The sequence below is a fragment of the Stylophora pistillata genome, chromosome 2 (genome assembly GCF_964205215.1).
Source record: "Stylophora pistillata chromosome 2, jaStyPist1.2, whole genome shotgun sequence".
In the NCBI taxonomy this organism is placed as follows: domain Eukaryota; kingdom Metazoa; phylum Cnidaria; class Anthozoa; order Scleractinia; family Pocilloporidae; genus Stylophora; species Stylophora pistillata.
This window is the reverse complement of record NC_142520.1, coordinates 23878326-23900957: the sequence shown is the minus strand read 5'-3', so window position 1 is coordinate 23900957 and position 22632 is coordinate 23878326. Positions and strand designations below refer to the sequence as shown.

Sequence of the window (22632 nt, the reverse complement as noted above, 5' to 3'; positions counted from 1 at the left end):
TGAACAGGGAAACTTGTCTGGGAGGGGGAGAAAAAGTGTTTAAATCCAGGTTTAATCAGTAACAGAGTGAGTGAGTGAGTGAGTGAGTGAGTGATCTTTTATTGAATTTCGTCCCCAAACCTTATACCTCATAGCATGACTCACGTCATACCATGAGGTAAAAAGGTAATAGTTAGCTTGCCATTTGTTTTTCCCGCAAAAATTATAAAAAAAAAGGTAATAGATAACTTTCCATTGTTTTCTTCCTGCGCAAGTAACAAAAATGTCTCCTTCCCTGTCCCCCTCCAACTACAGTTCAACCAGTCGGGGGTGGTGAGTGAAAAGTTTTACATGTCATCAAAAAGCGTGGTTACCTAATTGAGCCTGGTGTCTAAGTTCCTTCAGAAAGTTATCCCCTAAAAAAATTATAGTCCTACTCGTGTAAACGAAAACTCTGTGAAGATTCAAGAGACTTTCTTAGCAAAGATTTGGGAAACCGTCAAGAATATCTTTATTGGAGCATCCTCAAATGCAGCTCTATGTACGCAGGTGGAGATGTAAGGCTTTGGTTTATTGCCAAGGAAGGGTTTAATCGCCTTGATCAACCGGACCAGATTTGATTTTGCGTTCAGTCGTACTAGCGAGAAACATGTCATACCTACACACTCATTGGAGAGATGTTGAGGTAATGTGTACTTATTGACTGAGTTTGATCGCGCCGGACGGGAAAAATTTGGCTCGAGGTCATGACTTACGAACCTCGCTGGGTCTTAGGCCAGATATCCGGTCCGTCTGGCCCGGCCATAGTTAGTAGAGGGGGACTGGCCAGTACCCCTCTACTAACTATGGCTCGACCAAACTCAGTCATAAGTAATTATTTTATCATATGAAGTGTTGAAAATTTTGACAATTTTGTTTCAACCTTAAATAGGCCCACGTAGGACAGCCAGAAAAAAATAAATTAACGATACACGGGGGTCTTAGTATAAATTTCCTAATGTTTCTTTTGTTAAAGTATTTTTTCTGTAAGTCTATAAGTCTATAAGTCTATATTTTTTCTGTAAGTTCTGTAAGTCTATAAGTCTTTGTTAGAAATATGATAATGCAGTCCTTCCTTCATCCCTGCAAAAAAAGATTCGAATGGGGTATAAATGTATGACACACCAAATGCCCATGCCCTTTTAGTTTGAGAAATGCCACTGATGGAAAAAAAAAATAGTGACTATACATGTAGAGTTCTTGAATAAGATATCACTCTATGGACGCAGATTCAACCACAACGAAACGAATTTAATAATCCAATATACCTACCTGCTTTTCTGTGCACCCTTTGCATCATGTAAGACAACATGAAATATACATGACTTACACGAGACATTCTACTGTGACAAATTAGAAATAAGTTTTTATTGACCCCTTACACTATATGTGCACTATATGTGCAGAAGATTTGATAGGAGTTAATTATAGTCATAATTTTGATTAATATCATGCATTATTTAGCATTTTAAAGTTCTATGTTTGATGAGGTGTAGAATATTCGAGAAATATTTGCTTAATGCTGATTGGCTGAGGCAGATGACATTTTCCTAATCCCAAGGGTACTTTACTGGATCCTGATAAGCTGAGCATGTCACTGGCAATGAGATGGTTTTGCTCATGAAATGGGTTTCTGAGAAAGTTCACTAAGGGACCAACCATTTGACTTTTGAGGAGGGGGGTGGGGGTGGATGATTTCTGGTCATCAAGATTTTCTTTTTTCTAGCAATCTGCTCTGCAGGATATTTTTTTCCGATTTTTTGGTACACTTTTTCTGAAACATTTGGGCTGCATGTAATTGTTTTCTTCCAACAAGTGCTTGCCGGAAATTTTTCTTTTTAGAATCACCCACCCCCTTCAAAAGTTAAATGGTTGGCCCCTAATATGGAGCCATTACTTTTATGTAGAAGGGTTGTGAAGGAGGACATAGGGTAGAATCCTGGAGGGGGTCTTAAATCTTTAATCTTTAATGGGGGTGCTCCTAAAACAGTAAGAACTATACTAAGAGGTATAAATTGAAACTAAATCTATATTTACAATAATCAAATCCAATTTGAATTTAAGAACATCCTAACATAATTTGTAATAAGACTAAATTGTTAACTTAATTTTAAATTTACACTAAACTAGTTTACACGTGCATAATAAGCAAAACCTTAAAAATAGTAAATTGAGTAATAAAAAGTGAATAAATAAGTAAAAGATAAATGAATAAATAGACAGATGAATAAATAAATAAATAACTAAGGAGGTAAATAAATAAATAAGGAAATGACAAATAACAAGTGCAGTTGAACCTTGATTAACCAGAGTTGTTGGGACTGGACAAAATAATCCAGATAATCAAAGGCCTGAATAATTAAGAATATAAATATTAATGAGGAACAAAAAACGTATCAAAGTAAGAAAACAATATTTAATCCTAAAACAAAACATTTACAAATTTGTTTTGTAAAAGATAATTATGGTCTACATCTTCACTGTCCTACTTGAATACCTGACTACACATGTGTAAATAACAATCAAAATTAATGAAAAATGTTTTTTACATTAGCCTAAAATGATGAAGTAATTTGTCTTAAAGAAGAATGCTGTGATTTTAAAAAGAATGTGGCTACAGATCTTGATCATGACTAATAAATATTCATAAAAAAATTGGGACCAGAGAAAAAGTCTGAATAATTGAGAATTGACTTAGCATGTAATATTGTTCTCGGGGTTTCTCTTTTTTTTCTCTGTGGTTGAAAGGAGGGGGGTGTGAAGTGGGTTACCATTGAGAGTAGACAGACCCTACCAATAATTGAGTGATCCCATCAAGAATAAGCTATACTTGTGCAGAGGACCTTTCTGCAAGTGCACTGATGTTTAACCTGTATGTTTTGTAGGCATGGAGGAAAGAAGGTCTTCCACTGTCAACAACAAGTAATGAAGCTGCCAAAATGTTTGATGCTTCTCTCACACAGGTAAAGATTTATATTGAGGCAGCTATGTTGTAAAGTTCTGCATTAATAATTGTAGTAGACCTTGTTGCCCACCCAGATATACTTGTACTAAAATGAATGTTCTGTGCAGTTAGCGATTGTGTCACATTATGCCCACTAAACAAAGATACCAAGTTTTTTATTTTGATCTACCATTGGTTGACTTTGTTACGTTGATTATTCATTTTGTTTTCCCAACTGCTATATCTAGTTTTTTGGGCTGATGTTTTGTTTTTAAGGTTGTAGCTCATCTTGAAGATGACAGTGTTGGTGGTCTGCAGAACTCAATAACTAGGATGTTGCAAGCAGATCCTGATTTTGGTAAATTTATTTTCAAGCACAATTTTATTATTATTATTTGAAATAGTCATTCACATGTCATTCAGTGTTTGAGACTCAATAAATTTCTATGTTTTAAAGACCTCCCACGCAAAATCAAAACAAGAAAGTCGGCATGCATTCAACCAGCCACTTCAACAGAAAATTTCTCAATGGGCAATGATAAACTATTCATTCATGTTTGATTAGACTGCATTTTCAAGTGAGAGTTCAATTGTTACAAAACCTGGATAAATTATATATATTTTTTATGATGAGTACATCATATATTAAAAATAATAGTACACAGTCAAATGAATGTTAGGATTGGCCAACTCTGTACCAGGTCCTTCAAGGGTTTTGTTGTTTTGCATGGTCTTGATCTGTGTTGTTATATGAGGTGCAGCCAAAGCCTTGGAAATTCTTTGAAAATTGTATGTCAGCAGAAATTTTCCTTTCCTTAATGGGCAGAGCAGATCATAATCTATGTGAAAAGAAAGGTGCAGCCAAGTGAGTCTGCAACAAATTAGAAACAACAAACTAGACAACAAAGAAGAGGCACTTATCATTCTCCTTATAGACTTTTGTTACGTGAATTTATTTTTTAGAATTAGTGATATTTAGTTTCATTGTTAGTTTGGCACAAGAAACCTCCCACATTGATCTGTAGTCTCTGTCTTGACTCATCACATACAGTTATGGGTCATGTCTTGGCATCCACCTGTCTTTTTGATACGAAGCATTCTGATGCTGCTCCCAGATTGATCTGTAGTCTCTGTCTTTGATTCATCACATACAGTTATGGGTCATGTCTTGGCATCCACCTGTCTTTTTGATATGAAGCATTCTGATGCTGCTCCCTTCCATGCTACAAAAACTGAACTTACCCACAGGGAAACACTACATCTCAGCGCTGCAAAAGAGTTGGCTGCTGGGTAAGATACACTGTTTAAGGACATAAGGTTAAGCCCAGCTATGTTAAAGATTATAAAGAGGGGAGAGTGGAAGGACAAAAAGTGAAGTGAACAGTTATAAATCAGATCAGAAAATGTGGGGGAGTCAAATTAATAAGCTCAAAAGCATGCTAAACATGTTTTTCTTGAAAACTAATTCAGAGTTTTTGGTCAAAACTATACTGACAGGGGTTCAGTCTTGTTCAAATCCTCATAGTTGACATATGTCAGAACAAAGAAGTAAGTTTCTAAAGAAATTGTGGTGCTGAGTTGGTGGGGCTAACAAGGTAATTTGTTTGTATCAAATAAGTTAAAGCTGTAAATTTACCACCATAAAGAGTTGAAAAACCAACATTTTGAGCATTAGCCTTTAGTCAGAGTGAATGGCTAATGCTCAAAAGCTCAGCTTTTAACTCTTTATGGTGGCCAATTTACCTCTTCAACTTAATTGATATAACCAAATTACCATGTCAGAACAACAGTTGCATATTTAGTAGATAAAAGTACCAAGGCTGATTATTTGAGCTTGGGTTACCTCTGGTGAAACGTTTGCAAGTTTTAACTTACCAGGATTTATTGAGGGAGAGAAAAACGAGGGAATTTATTATATGGATCACCTACAGATATTTCTTTAATCAGTAGGAGCATTTGTTAAGTTTTCAAACCTATTTTTGAGGGTTCAGAAACTTTTGGTGGTTGCTGCTTTCAGAGTGTATGATAATACCTTTCTTTTTGCTGTTCAAAGTTGGAAGGGAGTAAGTTAAGGGGTGTAAAAGTTTGGTCAGCCTGTGTGAGTGGTTTTGAGTGGTTTTGAAGGGAGCAAGTTAAGGGGTGTAAAAGTTTGGTCAGCCTGTGTGAGTGGTTCTGAGTGGTTTTAAAGGGAGTAAGTTAAGGGGTGTAAAAGTTTGGTCAGCCTGTGTGAGTGGTTTTGTGGTTTTGAAGGGAGTAAGTTAAGAGGTGTAGAAGTTTGGTCAGCCTGTGTGAGTGGTTTTTAAGGGAGTAAGTTAAGGGGTGTAAAAGTCTGGCCAGCCTGTGTGGGTGGTTTTAAAGGGAGTAAGTTAAGGGGTGTAAAAGTTTGGTCAGCCTGTATGAGTGGTTTTGTGGTTTTGAAGGGAGTAAGTTAAGGGGTGTAAAAGTTTGGTCAGCCTGTGTGAGTGGTTTTGAAGGGAGTAAGTTAAGGGGTGTAAAAGTTTGATCAGCCTGTGTGAGTGGTTTTGAATCAAAGGTTTAATTTAAAGCCCCCTGGGATCACATCCATGATGTGAGAACTGGCACATAAACTAAATCAGTCAGTTGTAATCCAAAGTTCCTGTTTGCTTGAGCTGAAAATCAATTCCTTTGAGGAGAATTTTTCGGTCAATTTCTATCATCCAATAGCTCCCTTCCCCCTTATCTTTCACTGGTTTTTTCTCGTCTAGTTCCTCGAGTTGGCAAATCTACATGGGCAATCAAATAATTTAAATATATAGTATCTTGTGTTTCATTGTGCCTAATTAACTCTTGCTTTCCATCATACATATCGACATGAATTAGCAGAACTTTTCAGGTGTGTGTTCAAGTATCCCCCCACGTCTTGCTGCTCATGACACCTTTAATTACCTTGTTGTAGAAATGTCCCTAAAGCACAAGACATTTGGGATGACATTGTGATGGCGTACCCTACAGACATACTAGCATTGAAGATGCTCTCTGACTACAGTACATTTTATGGTCCCAAGGAGAGGGTCAGAGACAGTGTGGCAAGGGTCTTTCCACATTGGAAGCAAGAAACACCATTATATGGGTACAGTTATGGCTAGTTTTGTAATATTGGCGACATTTAGTAGGTAATTTTAGTAATTTATTTAAGGTCAATTACACAGGGAGTGGTTGCCCAGATCTCCCGAGCCAGAGGCTCATGACAAAGTGATTGACAGAGAAAATATAAAAAGCATTATGTATATATAATATTAAAAAAAAAGTTATTCGATAATAAATATAATGTATAATGTAATGAGTTGATGCAATTTATATGGTGGTGACCAATGCTGAGAACTTTCCAAAGTGATTAATAGTCATCGTCAAATTTGTTATATAAATGAATTTCCCTAGTTTCTGCCGTAAATCAGTTTTGTTTGAAATTTAATAGCCTGTTGGAATAAAACATGAAATTTTCATTTGGACCATGGTTAAGCATATCAGGACTTTGAAATGGTATGCACCAGAGCGTGTAATGTCGCGAAATCATTTCGGAAAGCCATGGATGGACGCAGGCGCCTCGACCAAATTTTGTCAGTTTGTTAGGTTACTGTATTTTATTACTTATGGAGGTTTCGTCAGTGCGCTACTTAATTTAGAGCTCTGCTATTAGAGCTGCTTATTGTGCCTGCCCTATCTACTCACATGTTAAACTCAACTGATGGTACAGTTTACGTATACTTACGTTACATGTATTATACGTACAAAAGCATTTATACATGCATCAACTCAGTACAGGTATCTCTTTGGCTTACATGCCTTTGGTCTGGAAGAAACAAACTTCTACAGAGAGGCAGAGAAACAAGCTCGTAAGGTAAGTTTAAAAAAAAAAAAGAGTGAAAACTTGGGGGGAGGGGGGGTGGATTCACATTTGGTAATGTCTGTTCACGAGCCAAGTGGCCCATCAGACGGGCGCCTTATCCCGGTTTCCGTAGCATGAAGTGACTAGAAGTATTTCTACTCTCCCTGGATGGGATGTTAGTCCATCGGAGGGTTTCCCCCAAAATGAAATTCTTTGGTACCTAAAGCTGTATTTAATCACTTGGGTGAGGCATTATGATTGTACAGTGTCTTGCCCAAGAACACAACAAATGTCCCAGGCCAGGGTTTAAACCTGGATCACTCGATCCGGAGTCGAGCGCACTAACCATGAGGCCACCGTGATATCACTTTTTCTTAATTTTGTCCAAAACTGCTTCAGTGAAAACAGAAATCAAGGTTGGGGATGTGGTATCAGTAGGAGAATGGGAGGCTGGCGCTAGTCTAACGTGCTTGTTTCCTTCGTGACTTTTGACTTCTATTTTGACTTCCCCAGAATGTACTTAAGTGTAATGGAGCTTAATTGGTTAAATAAGTACAAAACAAACAAACAAACAAACAAAAGAAGGCAAAAAAGAAACAACTGAACAGAAAAATTTAAAAAAGAAATAAAACACAAAAGAAGTACAAAAAAACCGACAACTGAGTCGATAATGACGTGCAAATTGGCCTTCGAAAAAGAGATTCCAAGGATGACGTCTTGAGCATTAACCGTTCGTCAGAAAGAGAAACAAAAAACAAATGCGCTCAAAGATAACGAAACAAAGCAATGCAGAACAAAAGTGCAACATCAACAACTAAATCAAGAGTGAAGTAACTTCACGACTTATCGTAGGCTCCATATCAATACATTGTTTTCAGCTTTCGTCGCTGTTTTGTGCAAGAGTCTATGGCATCTAATATCTGGGTGTTTATGCACCTTCCTTTTACTGTTAGGGATTGGAGTTAATTCCAAAAGACACAGGGGCGACACATGCTTTGGCTCATGTTTTGGAGATGGAAGGCCGTCAGGATGAAGGGATTGAATTTATGAGTAAAACCATAGAAAACTGGAAGGTATGTTAGATACATTTTTATTAGACTGCTTCATTTCAAGGCATCAACCACCTTTTTTTTTTAGTACTCAAGTCAGTGTCTGTTCTTTCCACAAATCGTTCCATGTGTACTGCACCGTTACAAGCTGCAGCGACTCGTCTCGGAGGCAGCGCGAAGCGACGATTGTGCCGCTTGTGACATGAATAGGGTTTATTTTAAGTGAAATTCTTGTCTCTGTGACAAGAATTTTGTCGCTGCAGTTGATCTCAAAACCCAAACCTAACCCTAATTTCTCACCCTAACCCTATTCCAGCGACTGATTTTCGTAAATAAACTCCATTGCAAATGTGAAGATTTTTCAATAACCTTATTGCTTACTGATCAGGACTGGAACACTTAGGTCTAGTGCTTTAAAAAGAAGACAGGCCAGAAAGGAATTTTTGCATTTCATTTTATTATTGTTGTTGTTATTATTATTATTATTATTATTATTATTATTATTATCATTATTATTATTATTGTTATGTATAAAGAAGCATTTCTTGTTTTGTAGAAGTTTAGAATTGAAAACTGTTCTTATTAGTTTTTAACAAGACAGTTTTATCTTGTACATACATAATTTTCAAGAACTACCCTTGTTAGTTGATTTTTCTGATATTATCCTTTTTTCTAGTTTTAATGGGCAAATGAAGATCATTGTTATTTTATGTATTATAATTATTAGTATTACTATTATTACTATTATTATTATTACTATTATTATTATCATTATAATTGTTTTAATTGTTTTATTTTTTTTTTAAAGAAGTGTTTGTCTCTTCTTCAAAACTTTGGTGCAATAGTAAGAATTGTACGCAGCGACGAGTTCCCTAGTGTATCCCAGCCTTTACGACCTTTGAGTCAGTATTCAGTTCACTACGACTAACAGAGCTTTTTTCTACACCTGCCAGCCTTGTGAGTCATTAACTTGCCACAATTTCTGGCACTGGGCTTTGTATCATATTGAAAAGGTATGCTATCAGTCAACATTTGCTGGTAAAGACCAATCTCAGGTTTGACGTGACACTTTCCAAAGGTGAATTGTGAATTTTTTTTTCCGATGAAAGTAAAATGCTGATAGAAACAAGAGGTAATCAAAGCAATTGTAACAAATCTGAGCAGTGAGTTGTTAAATACGTTGCTTCGTAGGAACGATGTGGATATGATCACATTTTGTATCCACAATTCAGTTGAAGACACAATTATAATGATATTCAGGCACGCGGCCCAGCTAATAATGATAATAATAATAATAATAATAACAATAATAATCATAACGATAATAATAATAGTAATAGTAATAATAATAGTACTAATAATAATAATAATAATAATAATTTTCTTCACCATAATCACAAAAATTAGAACAAAAATTATGATAAAATGCTTGAAAATCGAAAAAAAATGTGTTAAAATGTCTAATAAAAATGTAAGAAAAACTAGAGGATATACACTATGATAGCGATATTTCACTCTAACCATCAAAAATATTTACAAACAAATTAAGATAAAATCCTTAAAAAATCGAAAAATACATGAAAATATTGACTAACAAATTATCTAAAAGAAAGAAACTAGCTATCAAATGGCAGTCTCTGAACTTTCAATATCTAGGTCTACATTAGTAAAATCCAATTTAGGCCTTCTAATTGTTCTGAATCCTCTTAGGCAGATTAGGGCGGATCTTAATGATGCAAACGAAGTTTTTGCCCTGATCCAGGAAATTGTCTTTGAATAGTGTTCTCCTTTCTTGTCTGCAATGAGACTGTGATATCTCAAACGTTCTTGGCCCATTCCACCATTCGAAGTAAACACAAGCGACGTAAATGAACCCTGTTCGATGTCTAGAACACGTCTTGAGTAGGGACGCTTCTTCTCATTCTCATGCATGGGGTAAATCTGCTGCTGTTTCAGATTTCTGTGCGATTCAGCGTTTGGATGACAAAGTCGAATATCGAAAAATGCAGATCGATTGTGTTCCCAGAAACCACGAGCATGAATGTCTAGCCTTGCATCTTACACCATGTTGGAACCACTATTTAATTTCTCTCCTGTCGTGTCTTGGAGTTGGGGTTCGATTTCCACATCTTTGCAGACAATTCCTAAAAGCTCAGCTTCTAAGTCTCTAAGTCCGTTGGGGCGCTCTATAATAAAGCCACCCTTTTTGCAGACCATTAAAAAAAAATAAAAAAAAAAGATAAAATAGTTTACACTGCTAATCGCCGTCGCAAAGTATAGCAACGACGCAGCTAAGCCATTGTGCTCCTTATTCAGCTTAAGTATGTGCCGACAACTGTATTAAGAGAAAAGACAAATGTATCAAAACTATGTTACACCAAAATCCCTCAAAACAGGCAGGTTAAAAAGATAAGAAAACAGAAACTTGTACCCCCTGAAGTGGTTTCATCCGCAATTCTTTTTGTGTTTAATTTTTTTACGTTATGAATTTAACCGTGTAATTCTTCATCCCCCTAGGGAGAGTACGAAGCAGCCCTGGATATCTACGATTCGGAGGTAAATTTACATGTGAATAGCTCATTTCCGAATTACCCTTTGCCTCATTTTCAAAACGAGTCCTGGTGCTCATCCTTTCGTATGATAATAAGTTTTCATTCACATGCAAATTAAACTCATTTTCACAGGGATGGTTGAGCACCAGGCCTCCTTTTGAAAAAGAGGCCAAGGGTAATTCGGAAATGGGCTAGTGACCTTTTACGTCATGACATCCTTATGTGTGAGTGACGACTTTCATTTTCTTATTCACAGATGTTACCAAGATTTAAGGCTAGTAACGTTTTTCCTTTGACGGATGGATCATCTTTGTTGTATCGAGTGCAACTGGAAGGTTGGTTAATTTATTTGCCGCTGAAGTCCTGTCTGGTAATTAAAACTATTATTGTCTATTATCCAACTGTGCTTCGCAGAGTACAAATAACGCGCGAAACGCATACAAATATCATGCGATATTTATACTCCTGAAATATCCCCGAAATTCGCTCGCACTCAAATACCAATTTGGCGTGTTGGATAATAAATCTGTTAGTAGACTTTTTGTTGGGTAGTATTGCTGAGTATTTTTCCTCGTTGTTTGTATTTTGACTTGCCTTACATGCTCTTCCAAATCCGGCACAACTCGTTAAAAATACTCAGCGACACTACACACCAAAATGTCTAATAAGATATCTTTATCACCACTTCTAAATCTCATTTATCGGTGTGCCATTACCTTTTCAACCCTTCTCCTCTGTAGGTTATAAAAATGTGTCAATGGGGAATTAATATCTCTAATGTTAGTAATAGTAAAGGCTGATAGTTTCTATAGAAACTGTTTGGGGCTGCGTCGGTGGGGGTAAGGAAATAATTTGAATATATCAACAAAGTTGAAATGGTAAATTGGCCACCGTTACCATTACAAAAGCTGACGTTTCGAGCGTTAGCTCTTCGTCGGAGCGAATAGAGGAATTGTGGGTTGTGTTTGCTTTTAAACACGAAGGCGCGCTAAATAAGGGAGTCTTCCCTGGGAAGACCTAGACTCATTTGTCACTCACCGTTGACGTGTGCGGGTCAAATTTAAATGCTGGTAGACGAACAAAAGGAGCTAATGAGATATCTATTGTTTACTTCCACCAGCATGGTGGCATGAGCTAATGTGCAAAACACTGACTTCGATCTCAAATTTACCGCCACAAATAAAGAGAAAGGAAATACAAATCTCAAAAATTCTTGTATTGTGATGAAGACATAAAACAATTTTGAGGAATGCGCCCGCTGTTCACTGCTTTGGAGTAGCTGTAGCTCAAGCTGACTTGACTCTAAGAGTGCTACATCACACGAGGGTAGATTGATAAATGGTCCAGTGGGACCCAAGGCTCCTTTTATAGCGCGCCTTCGTGTTTAAAGGCAGAAAATGGAGCCACGTTATTGGTGGGAACATGGCAACGAGAAAAACACGAATAAATTAGTGGAATGAAAAGCGTTCGTTGATACCTGTGGGATTTAGACTGCCGGTTTGAAAGATGAGCTTGTGTTCAAGAGTTTTACCGCTTTCCGTGCTACCTGAGTGTAAGGGAAGACCGCAGATTGCCATATGTTGCTTAGAATGATTAGGTAAAATAAAAATGTCTAGCGACTGGTTTCGATGTGTCCTTGTCATTCCTTTCCACGTCGCGAAGGTGTTCTCGGAATCGGTCACCTAGTCTTCTGCCTGTTTTGCCGATGTAAATCTTTTTGCAATAAGTGCAAGTTGTGCTATAGATTACATTAGCGGAGGTGCCAATTTACCATTTCAACTTTGTCGATATATTCAAATTAGTAGTAGTAGTAACCCGAGTGACCGATAACTGCAGGCGTTTGTTCAACATAATACACTTAATCATGTAACTTTTTAGGTATCCTTGTCTGGATGTAGTGGTATTGTTTGTTGTTTGGAGTAGTATTCTTTAATTATTTTAAGACATAGGTCTATTGCTTTCATTTCTGTAACTTGTTTTAGTTTTTAAATTGATGAGGGTATTGTGTTTGAGTAAGATCTGCGTCATGCACTTCAGTTGCACTGCAACAGAAACATTTTAACTTATGGTTTTTATAGACGTGATGTAAGGTACGAAATGCTGTTAGGCACTGTCTAGAGGCATCTCCTACCTTTTTATATATTTGAAATGTTTTGTAATTGTTTCTGGAAATAAGGAACACAACAAACGAAATGAATAATGTTAAAGAAACGGAAGGACGATCAAGTGTTGTTTTTGCAGGAGTCGATGTTGGTGACAGGTGGCAACAACTTTGTCAGTATTGGGAAAGCCACGCCGAAGAGCATTTTCTGGTAAGTGGACTGAATAAGAGAGCCAGCGCTGTTGCTTTGTTTTTTCATATGATGACAACTGAAAGTAACGCAATTCTTTTTATGGTGTCTGAAGGCATTCAATGACAGTCACATGCTTATGACCACACTTGGTGCAAAGAATGAGGCTTTGACGGTGAAGCTGTTGGATTCCTTGAGAAAATTTGTGAGGTATGGGTTCTATTTTCATTGATGGCTAAAGGGATTCTGAAAGCTGTTCGCTACGATCAGAAAGTAGTCTCCCATTCTAGAAGCTGTGAAAAGTGTCCTGAAGAGTTCGAATTATATTTACCCTGGCACTCCGTAAGAGGTCTGGATGGGAATTTGGGCTTTGTTAAAAAATTGGAAAAGTTTAGCAGAGGGTCAACTGAAGATTCGCCCAAAAGCAAGCCTAACAGCGGTGCATTTGATGTCTCCACTTTAGGGAAGGCTCAGGCCCCAACTGTGAAATATCACGTGTAGTGGGTCTCGCAATCTGCGAGGCATTTGTGGAAGCTGATAAAGTGAGTTTGTAATTATCATTTATCAGAGTAAATATTTTATTTTGCGTGAAATCATGTGAAAACGCGTATTCACCTTATTTTTCTTAGGGAAACTTCGACAAGGCTGTGACGATTTTGAAACCTCTTCGTTATAAAGTGGATCTTGTAGGTTCAAGTAGAGCTCAGGTGAGGGTTACTAATCTCTTCACTCATTGTGTAGAACAGTCTCCCCTGAGAGAGAAAAGCATCTGATTTCTCCCGACATTATCGTCCCTGAATTAAACATTAAAGTCGAGAGAGTAAAGGAAATGATCGCGAACCCAAGAAGCTCTTAATCGAAAAAACAATCCCCTTGTAAGCACCATAGGAAATATACTGAGAAAAAAAAAAGAAATGGAAAACTTGCATACTGATGTTAGGGTGTAAAGGGTAAAACTGAGTTATGAGAATTTTTTTCGTGTCTGTAAACGTTTAGGGAGACTCGAAATAGTCTATCACCAAAACCTTGAAAATAAATGGCTATTCTTGGTTATGATAGACGATTTGAAAGTACCATCAGCCAGTGATTGTATAAAATATGTAGATGACACGACAGTGTATGAAATCATAAGCAAGGGTGGTCCTAGCAATGCTCAGTCTATGATAAACGAAGTAGCTACCTGGTCAACACTCAATTCATTTCAACTCCATCCGAAAAAATGTAATGAGCTAAGAGTTTCCTTTGTGCGCTCCCCTCCTTCCTACGATCTGATAGAAATTAATGGCTCTAAGGTTAGTGCCGTTAGTGTCGTAAAATTACTGGGTGTGTATTTTCAAGACAACCTCAAGTGGAACACTCACGTTACTGAGACGATTAAAAAGGCCGCTAAGCGCCTTTACTTTTTAACTCAGTTAAAGCGAGCTAAGGTACCATCACCTGAATTAGTTAATTTTTATGTTGCTTGTATTCAATCTGTCTTACTTTATGGATGTCAGGTCTACCATTATAGCCTCCCCAATTATTTGAGCTTAGGTTTAGAGCGTGTCCAAAAGAGAGCCTTGAAAATTATATACGGTTATGATAATCATTATAGAGAAGTGCTTCAGATGGCAGAGCTGAAAACCCTAAGGGATCGGAGAGAAGACCTTTGCTTAAAATTCTTTAACAACATCGTCTCCAATCCCTTGGATTGTTTGTACCACTTACTGCCTTTCGATAACCGAGGTCAACTTATGGAGTTACGACAACGCAGACCATTTAGAGTTTCCTTTAAATCAAATCGGTTCAGAGATACTTTCATTCCGGCAAGCGCAAGACATTTTAACTAACATTTATTACAATTGTATATGTAAATTAGTTCCCTTTTAGGTTTGATTTTATTGTATAGTTCTATTACATAATTTGTACACCTTTGCAATTCAGCTTCCAGCTGCTATTAAGGTATTCTTCTCAATAAACGTCTATAACGTCTAAATAAAAATAAAATATGGTTTTCTTTTTGTAACGTGATCAAAAACAAAAAAAGAAAAAAAAAAGAAAGAAAAATAAATGAGCTGACCGGTCATTGGTAATTTTTTTTTTATTTACTGAATTATCTCATGACTGTTCACACTTAGACGCGAGCCAAGGAAGGGGTCGAATACATTAAATCGAGGCTTAATTGAAGCTTCATAAAGTCGAGGCTTTCTTTGCATGAGTTTCTTCCGGATATGTTTTTTAATTGTGCTCGCGTTTCTGTCCTTGTCTTTGTTATAGCGAGATGTGTACGAGTTGTTCTTGATAAATGCTGCCATGCACTCACAGCGAAAAGAGGATCACCAATTTGCCAGGTATTCATAGTACTTGTTCAACTAATTTATCAGCTGCTTTACAAATGAGAAGTGACATGTCGTTATGTATATCAAAACAGGAGAAAGTATTTTACCGGATTCCAAGACCATGGACAGATTCCAAAATGCCTATGACAAATCTCCAGGCCTGTCTTTCGTTTGTGTTTGTTCAAATCGCTACTAGAAACGATCCGATATCCAAGCACCTGGCACGACTTAAACGATTTGAACACTTATTTAAGACGTTCCTGATTGTCGATGAAATTCTCTTTGACAGTAGCATAGGAAATGTGAAGAGCACAGTGTGGAGAAAATGCATACTAATGTTCGGTCATAAAGGGTTGATTATTGTCATAATTATAGATAGCTTTCTCATTGAGTGTCGTAAAGCCAAAACCAAAGCAATCCTTACAACCAGTCGTGGCAAGGAAAATACTGATCACGGGAAACCAAGGAGACCTCGAAGTAAAAACAAGACAACTGCTTGATGTGATTTGTGACCTGTTTGTGAGATAGGATCTAAACCACTGTGTGGTAGAACTGGTAAGACCGATGTTCGTCAGCTTTCGTAGTAGCAAGTGATGATCCACTGTATCAAAGGCCTTAGATAGGTCTAAAAAAACAGCACCTACAAAGAAACCAGCGTCCATATTCTGAAGGATCTTGTCTGTGAAAATGAGCCAAGGCTGTCCCGGTTGATAACTTCGGTCTGAAACCAAATTGTTTGGATGCAATTGATCTCATTATTCTTAAGATAAGCATATAATTGGATGTGCACGGCTTTTACTAGGATTTTACTTAGCGTTGGCAGTACAGCAATGGACCTGTAATTGTTAGCATCGCAGCGATCACCTTTCTTGAATAATGCTGTAACTTTTCCAAATTTCCAAAGGGAAGGGAAGATGCGAGTTTCAAGGGAAAGATTGAATAATCTAGTTAGGCTGGCGCTGATAACTGTGGCTGAATCTTACTCTGATGTTATCGAGATAGATAGCTTTATTGGCTTTGAGCTGTTGTAGCTGACGAATAACGAAGTCTTCCGTAATTGGCTCGAAAGTAAATTCATAGTGTAGACTTGAGTTTACCATAGGTGTCGAGAAGATGTAGGACCTGTAAGACTTGAGCTTCTGCGCTAGTTTAGTTCCAATTGTTGAAAAATGATCATTGAGAATATTGGCGAGAGATTCATTGCTACAGTATTGAACAACGTCTGCTTCAATGCAGGAGATGGGAGTTCTTTCTTTGCGAGACGTTATGTCGTCAAGAGTTTTCCATAACGCACTTGGATTGGATTTGTTTTCGGTAATAAGCTTAGAATAGTATTCCGATTTACATCTCTTTATAATCTGCTTTATAATTGAGAAGTAATATGTTGTCGTTATGTAAATCAAAACAAGAGAAAGTATTTTACCGGATTCGAAGACCATGGACAGATTCCAAAATGCCTGACAAATTTCCAGGCATGTCTTTCACTTGTGTTTGTTGAAATCGGTGCCAGAAACGATCCGGTATCCAAGCACCTGTCACGACTTAAACGATTTTATCGCTAATTTAAGACGCTCCTGATTGTCGATGAAAGTCTCTTTGACAGTAGCATAGGAAATGTGAAGAGCACAGTATGGAGAAAATGCATACTGATGTTCGGTCATAAAGGGTTGATTATTGTCAAAATTATAGATAGCTTCTTGATGGAGTGTCGTAAACCAAAACCAAAACAACCCTTACAGCCAGTCGTGGCAAGGAAAATATCACGGGAAACAAGGAGAACTCGAAATAAAAACAAGACAACTCCTTGAAGCGCGGGGAAACCGCGTGTGAAGGGCCGAGATGCCTATAATCATCTCATATCCAACAAGCGCGAGGGGAATAATTGTGTTTTCAAAAATGCCCCTAAATATAGATAAATCTTCCTAACTTTAATTTGTATGAACGAATGGAAGGTTTCAATATACAAATACACTTTAACTCGCGCATGGTTTAGTGGCTCATGACCTATGATGGCTAAGCCAATGAAAACTCTTGAATTGCGGCATCCAATTCTCCAGTTTTAAATAATTACAATTTTTATAATGATAATGATTATTATTAATAGTTTATGTTGTTTACTCTTCGTGTGCCTGCTTTTTTTATTCTATTTTTCCCCCAGGTGTCTTATCGCCGAAAAGAAAGCAAAAAAGGATAAAGCTCCGTTGACGGACAGACTGATGGCACAAGCTCTTGCTCTTCAATTGGAATAGGTTGCAAATGGTTGTGTACGGAAATATGGATTTTAAGCTCACCTCGCCAATACTTACGTTATACGAAACACAACAGAAAGAAAATGTTAATAAAATAACTTTTGACGCCAGCATTTGATAGCGCCTTGCAGCCAGGTTAGTCCAGTTGGATCTTCTCGACACGCTATGACCTAAAGGCTTTTTCTTCACGAAAAGTTAACCAAAAAAGGAGAACCGATTCATAGGCGAATTGACACGGGATTAGGTCGTGAATACAATTTGAGAGTGCCACGCAGTGTTCCACCACATCCTCTTTTGACAGTGTCAAGAATAAACGTATTTTGTCAGTGTTATTAGCCCTAGAAAAATTAAGTAAAGTATTGCGATTTTATTATTCAACTTTACTAAGTAGAGTATAAATAACGGGCGAATAGAGTAAAAATATGCCATGATTTTTTCATAGGTGGTTCTTCTGCGCCTTCTCCGTTTCTCTGTCTGCCTCGTTTTTCCCGAGTTAGAAGAAATGCTTATACAGTAGAGGAATAAGATAGTAAATAACTTATCAGACGTATTCGTAGATCAGAACTGCCATGAAAGCTGACGTGTGGGTGTGGTCGGCTCGAAGTGAGCCTATCTGGAAAAAGGTGACCGATTCCGAGAACACCTTCGCGACGTGGAGAGGAATGACAAGGAAACATCGAAACCAGTCGCCAGACATTTTAATTTACCTAATCATTCTAAGCAACATATTGCAATTTGCGGTCTTTCCTTACACTTAGTTAGCACGGAAAGCCGTAAAACTGTTGAACGAAAGCTCATCTTTCAAACCGGCAGTCTAAATCCCACAGGTATCAACGAACGCTTTTCAATCCACTATTTTATTTGTGTTTTTCTCGTTGCCGTGTTCCCACCAATCACGTAGCTCCATTTTCTGCCTTTGAAAGCACACACAACCCACAATTCCTCTGTTCGCTCCGACGAAGGGCTAACGCTCGAAACGTCAGCTTTTATAATCGTAACGGTGGCCAATTTACCATTTCAACTTTGTCGATATATTGAAACTATCTGAAAAAAGCCCTCGGGCTCCGCTTCTGGCACGGCTCTGGCGCATTTGCGCAGTGAAAGCGTTAATTGTAATTGAGAACTTAAACCTGAAACAAAGCATAAATTATCAAATAAGTTGCGTTTTTCTGTGAATTGCGAGTTTCTTTTCCTGCTCGAAGAAATAAAGGAGAAGTTGTTATGAAAATAGTGCAATGTTTTCGTGTAGTCCAGCGCGCGCCCTTCTTAATAAACAGAAGTATTTCAAGCCTTGTTTTGTGGAGGTTTAAATGGGTACCGGCAAATTTCATGAAAATTTCCTGGTCACTTCATGCTACAGAAACCGGAGTTAAGCACCGGCCTGATAGCTCGTAAACAGTCTTTACCTTGCCTTTGAAATTGAATAAGTGTTCGCAAATCTCTTATGCAAGGAGTGTAAAATAGTGAAAAAACAAACAAACAAAAAAACAGAAACAATACGCTATTTGTAAGGTAAAAAGATGAAATCTGTACTCGACCTAGCCGCAGCTTGTCCCAGTTTCCTCAGCGAAAGCGAAGCTACTAGGTGTAACACTATTCCCCTCTAGCAAATCTTGCAAGGTTACCCATCTATCAGGTCCCCCTCCTCTTAATTCAGGGGGGGGGGGGGGAGTCTGTAAGTGGGAGAATCAAAAGGAAAATGTTTGGCTCGAGGTCTGGACGTGCGGCCCGACTAGTGAGAATTACATAATTAGCGTTTTGCTTATGTTTTTTTTTTTTTTTTACTATTTTATTCCCTGCATAAGAGAATTGCGCACATGTATTCATTTTCGCGATTTCAAACTGAGGCCTGAAATATTTCTGTTTGTTACTGTAACTGTAATCTACTATATTCAATTCTGTCAGTCTTTGAAATGAATTTGGAACATCTGAGTGGCACAGTTCTTACTGGCGCCCTTTTTGAGTTATTTTCTAGTGTAAGAGCATTTTCCTGGTCATACACTAGTGTCACTGAAAATCAGGTACTGTGAATTCCTTCCTCCTGTAGCAAGTGAACATGTCACTCATAATGCGTCCTATTTAGCTTACTTTTGATCAGCTAAGTGAGCGTGCGAACAAAACTTCGTGCCAACTCCGTGACGTAGCAGCCGATGATTGGCTGCAGTCGTTAATCCATATTCATCAGAAGTTTAGAATTTTCAGCAAACCACGTTGTCCGTTGTGCTGAAGATCAATTTGCCCTCTGGAATGAAGAAGAAGCTGGGCCTGAATGCGAGGAAGAGCAACGAAAGCAATCTTATGTTACCGCAACAGCAGGTGAGCGTTATCATTATCTTTGGAAGATATCGCTTCGAGCTCATTCGGAAACTTAAGCGTGTCGTATTATCTCATTTAAATGACGTGACACGAGATGGTTGTTTCATTTGAGTGGTTCTTCAACTCTAAACTCGACGAATTTTGGTGTTGGCTTCGAGAAAAGTAAAACTCTTGATTATAAAGTATTTTAACACAAACTCTCAAAATAAGATGTTTTGCAGGTTAAATCTTTTAGGGGCTTAAATTTTTTTTCTTGGAATGCTGCCACGTGGAGGTGTGATGATTCTTCTTCTTAGTTGTCTTAATTTGCCTTATTGTAAATGACATTTGGAGAGGCCTTGATGCCATTCGTTTTTTAACTATGTTAAAAAGCAAAACAACTGCGCAGAACTTTAATTAAAGTTTCCACCTTCATGGAAAGTAAGCATTCCCTGATTACATTCACATTTATATTTTTCAGGAGGAACTATAATGTCAAAAGAAGGAAAGAACAAAGATTCTGGTCGAGAGAAGATTGAATTCTTGGTGCAAAGATAACAACTTTGAAATTATTGAGTAATAGTAACAAAAATGGTGGCTAGTAATTTGTCTAACTTTTGTACGTAGTGTTCATTCTTTCACTAATTTCCTTCAGTACTGGAATGGATAAAACAGAATACATTTTAAGTGACCCCGGACCGTTATGCAGATATTCAGCGATCATTTAACTTTTTTTTTAATTGCCAGCCATTATGTTGTGCAATTCGTCTGTAATAAATTTGGCCACAAATTGACCAATTACCTAAAATTTGTAAGTTAATTTTTTCTTTTTAACCTGTGTCCTGTGTTGCATTCGAGAATTGGCGGCTTTAAAGATTTATTACCCCAAAAAGAATCATGGCAAGCTATATAGGCTTACAAAAAAATTGGATCTAAATCGATCGCACTCGTGGATATGACTTTAATATTTCGGATTGGCCTCTTTAAAACTTGCCACTGTGCTTTTGGTAAGAAACTTCCAAGAATCATCTTGTGCAAAGTCTAAAAAGGTGAAGAGAAAGATATAATCAACTTAGAGTTTCTTTTGAAAGAAAAGCAATGGAATTTCTTGGCTTTTTGGAGAGGAAAAGAAAAATTGTCGATCACTCCTTTTTTTTTTTTTTTTTTTTTTTAGCACTACATGCTGTATAATGTTTCTTGGCGGGAGTTTTTGTAAGAAAAAACTTGTTAAATTTTTTGCCGAAAATGTTATAAAGGGAAACTTTGTGCAAATTGCTCCAAATTTTCCCGCCAAAAGTCTTAGTATATTCACAAAAAAATTTTCATGACACCTTTTTATCTTTATTTCATTTAGAGTTACCGTATTTATTAACTTGTGATTAGAGGGAATATAAAGGAAATAAAAAAAACTGTTGAGTATTCAAATTTATTAAATTGCTTACTCATAGAGTAGAAGTGTTTAACAAGAAGACAACAAGTATTCAGCTTATTGGCAATCGGTATATACATATTTATTAAAACTGACTAGATCATTGGATAATGCAATTCAAGAATTTTTATTGGCTTAGCCATTATGGTACATCAGCCAATATACCATAATCTACAAATATGGTAAGCGTAAGTGTAAGCTTAAAATTAAACAGGAGCTAAGAATTTAATAAAATTTAATGATTTGATTTAACGTTTTTAATAAAACAATTATTCCACTCGCGCTTGTTGGATATGAGATGATTATAGCCAACGAGGCGCGTAGCGCCTCGTTGGCTATAATCATCTCATATCCAACAAGTGCGAGAGGAATAATTGTTAAATATTTTTTTTTTTAATGGCGCATGAGTATTTTGTGCTCCGTATTATTCCCTAAGTCTTTTGACGGGAAAATTGCCCACACTTAAACTGATGTTACAGAATAAATGAAGGAAAAAAGTAACGCATACGCAACGTAAGCTTGAAAAGTTTTTAGATTAAACACCCCTTCACAAGAAATGAAACGAGGAAAACCACGAAATGAAAATTTCAGTCATCGGGTGAATGAACCTTAGCTCTACCCCGTAATATTGGTGAAAGAAATACGCTGCATTTGTTTTGCATACTTCAGAAGTGAAAGTCTTTCACTTTGATCATCGTCTTTCTTTTGACTTACGCTTGAAGTAGCCGGGCTATTTACCAGTCGGCTGTCAAAAAGATAAAAAGTGATGAAAACAAAAGTTAACAAGCGCAATAGATATTGAACCTTGCTTTCTCATGCGATAACTAATAATCCAGTATTGGTTTGTCGCAGGAACTCGAATTTTGTAATTTTGAACGAGCAAAAAATCGTCTTGACATCTTTAAGTAATTGTAACAATACATATACGAATGAACGTAACCTGGATTCAACGATAAATGCAATACGATCTCTGATTAATATTAAAATTAATTCGACGAGTTTTGTTGTGCTAATGTCGTCGAAATGACTTTGTGTTAGATTTAAGATCTAATCTTTTTGTCTTCTTTTGTTTCGGGCCGTAATTAGACTTTTTCACTAGAAACGCGAAGATGAAAGTTTAAGATTCACTTTGTCCATTAAAATGCTCGCTATCAGTTCCTTTTAGATTAGAATGGAGTTCACATTCAGTAATTTCGTAAATTTAGTTTCTTCTTTTTTGATTTATTTCGCCAGTGCATTCGCAAAGTCCTTAACAGGACGACTTTGTTCAAATTTTTCACGAGAAAGCCAAGGAAAAAAAAAAAGATAACTTACAGAATCGGTATGTTTTGCAAGTTTCTTTCTGTAACGAACCCCATATAAAACTATAAATGGAAATAAAAGCATGTAAATACCTGCACGTGAAAATCTCGAGAGTTGTTGGATATTCGAATAACAATGGGAAAAAGTAAGGCTAAGCAGCGTTGTTATACATGAAAAGCTGCAAACTACTCCTTAGACGAGATGTATTTTTTGAAATTATCCTCCGATATATAGCTTTGGTAAAAGGATATGGACTGAAGCAATCTATATTTTTATTGATTAATTCATAGACACCATCTTTGAGTTAACTAACTTGGACTAAATAATTTTTATGTCCT

The 22632-nt window shown here is 37.0% G+C and overlaps 1 protein-coding gene across 3 annotated transcripts; it reads left to right on the top strand.

The window, feature by feature from the left end:
• Positions 1-367: 367 nt before the first annotated feature.
• Positions 368-18496, top strand: LOC148737931 (tetratricopeptide repeat protein 38-like). 3 transcript variants are annotated; one of them, XR_015996667.1, is made up of 17 exons: positions 369-664; positions 2904-2981; positions 3239-3320; positions 4117-4252; positions 5880-6053; positions 6746-6821; positions 7763-7882; positions 8812-8871; positions 10376-10414; positions 10667-10745; positions 12652-12722; positions 12817-12911; positions 13165-13243; positions 13331-13408; positions 14958-15031; positions 17178-17403; positions 17711-18496. XR_015996667.1 is itself a non-coding variant. In XM_088748793.1 (16 exons), the coding sequence occupies exons 1-16, from the start codon at positions 629-631 to the stop codon at positions 17266-17268; spliced, it is 1368 nt and encodes a 455-aa protein (XP_088604919.1). In that variant the 5' UTR covers positions 369-628; the 3' UTR covers positions 17269-18496. The 3 variants fall into 3 exon arrangements, 2 of the variants coding, with proteins under 2 accessions (XP_088604920.1, XP_088604919.1); XM_088748793.1 differs by having other exon boundaries at positions 17178-18496; XM_088748794.1 differs by lacking the exon at positions 8812-8871 and having other exon boundaries at positions 368-664; positions 17178-18496.
• Positions 18497-22632: the final 4136 nt, after the last annotated feature.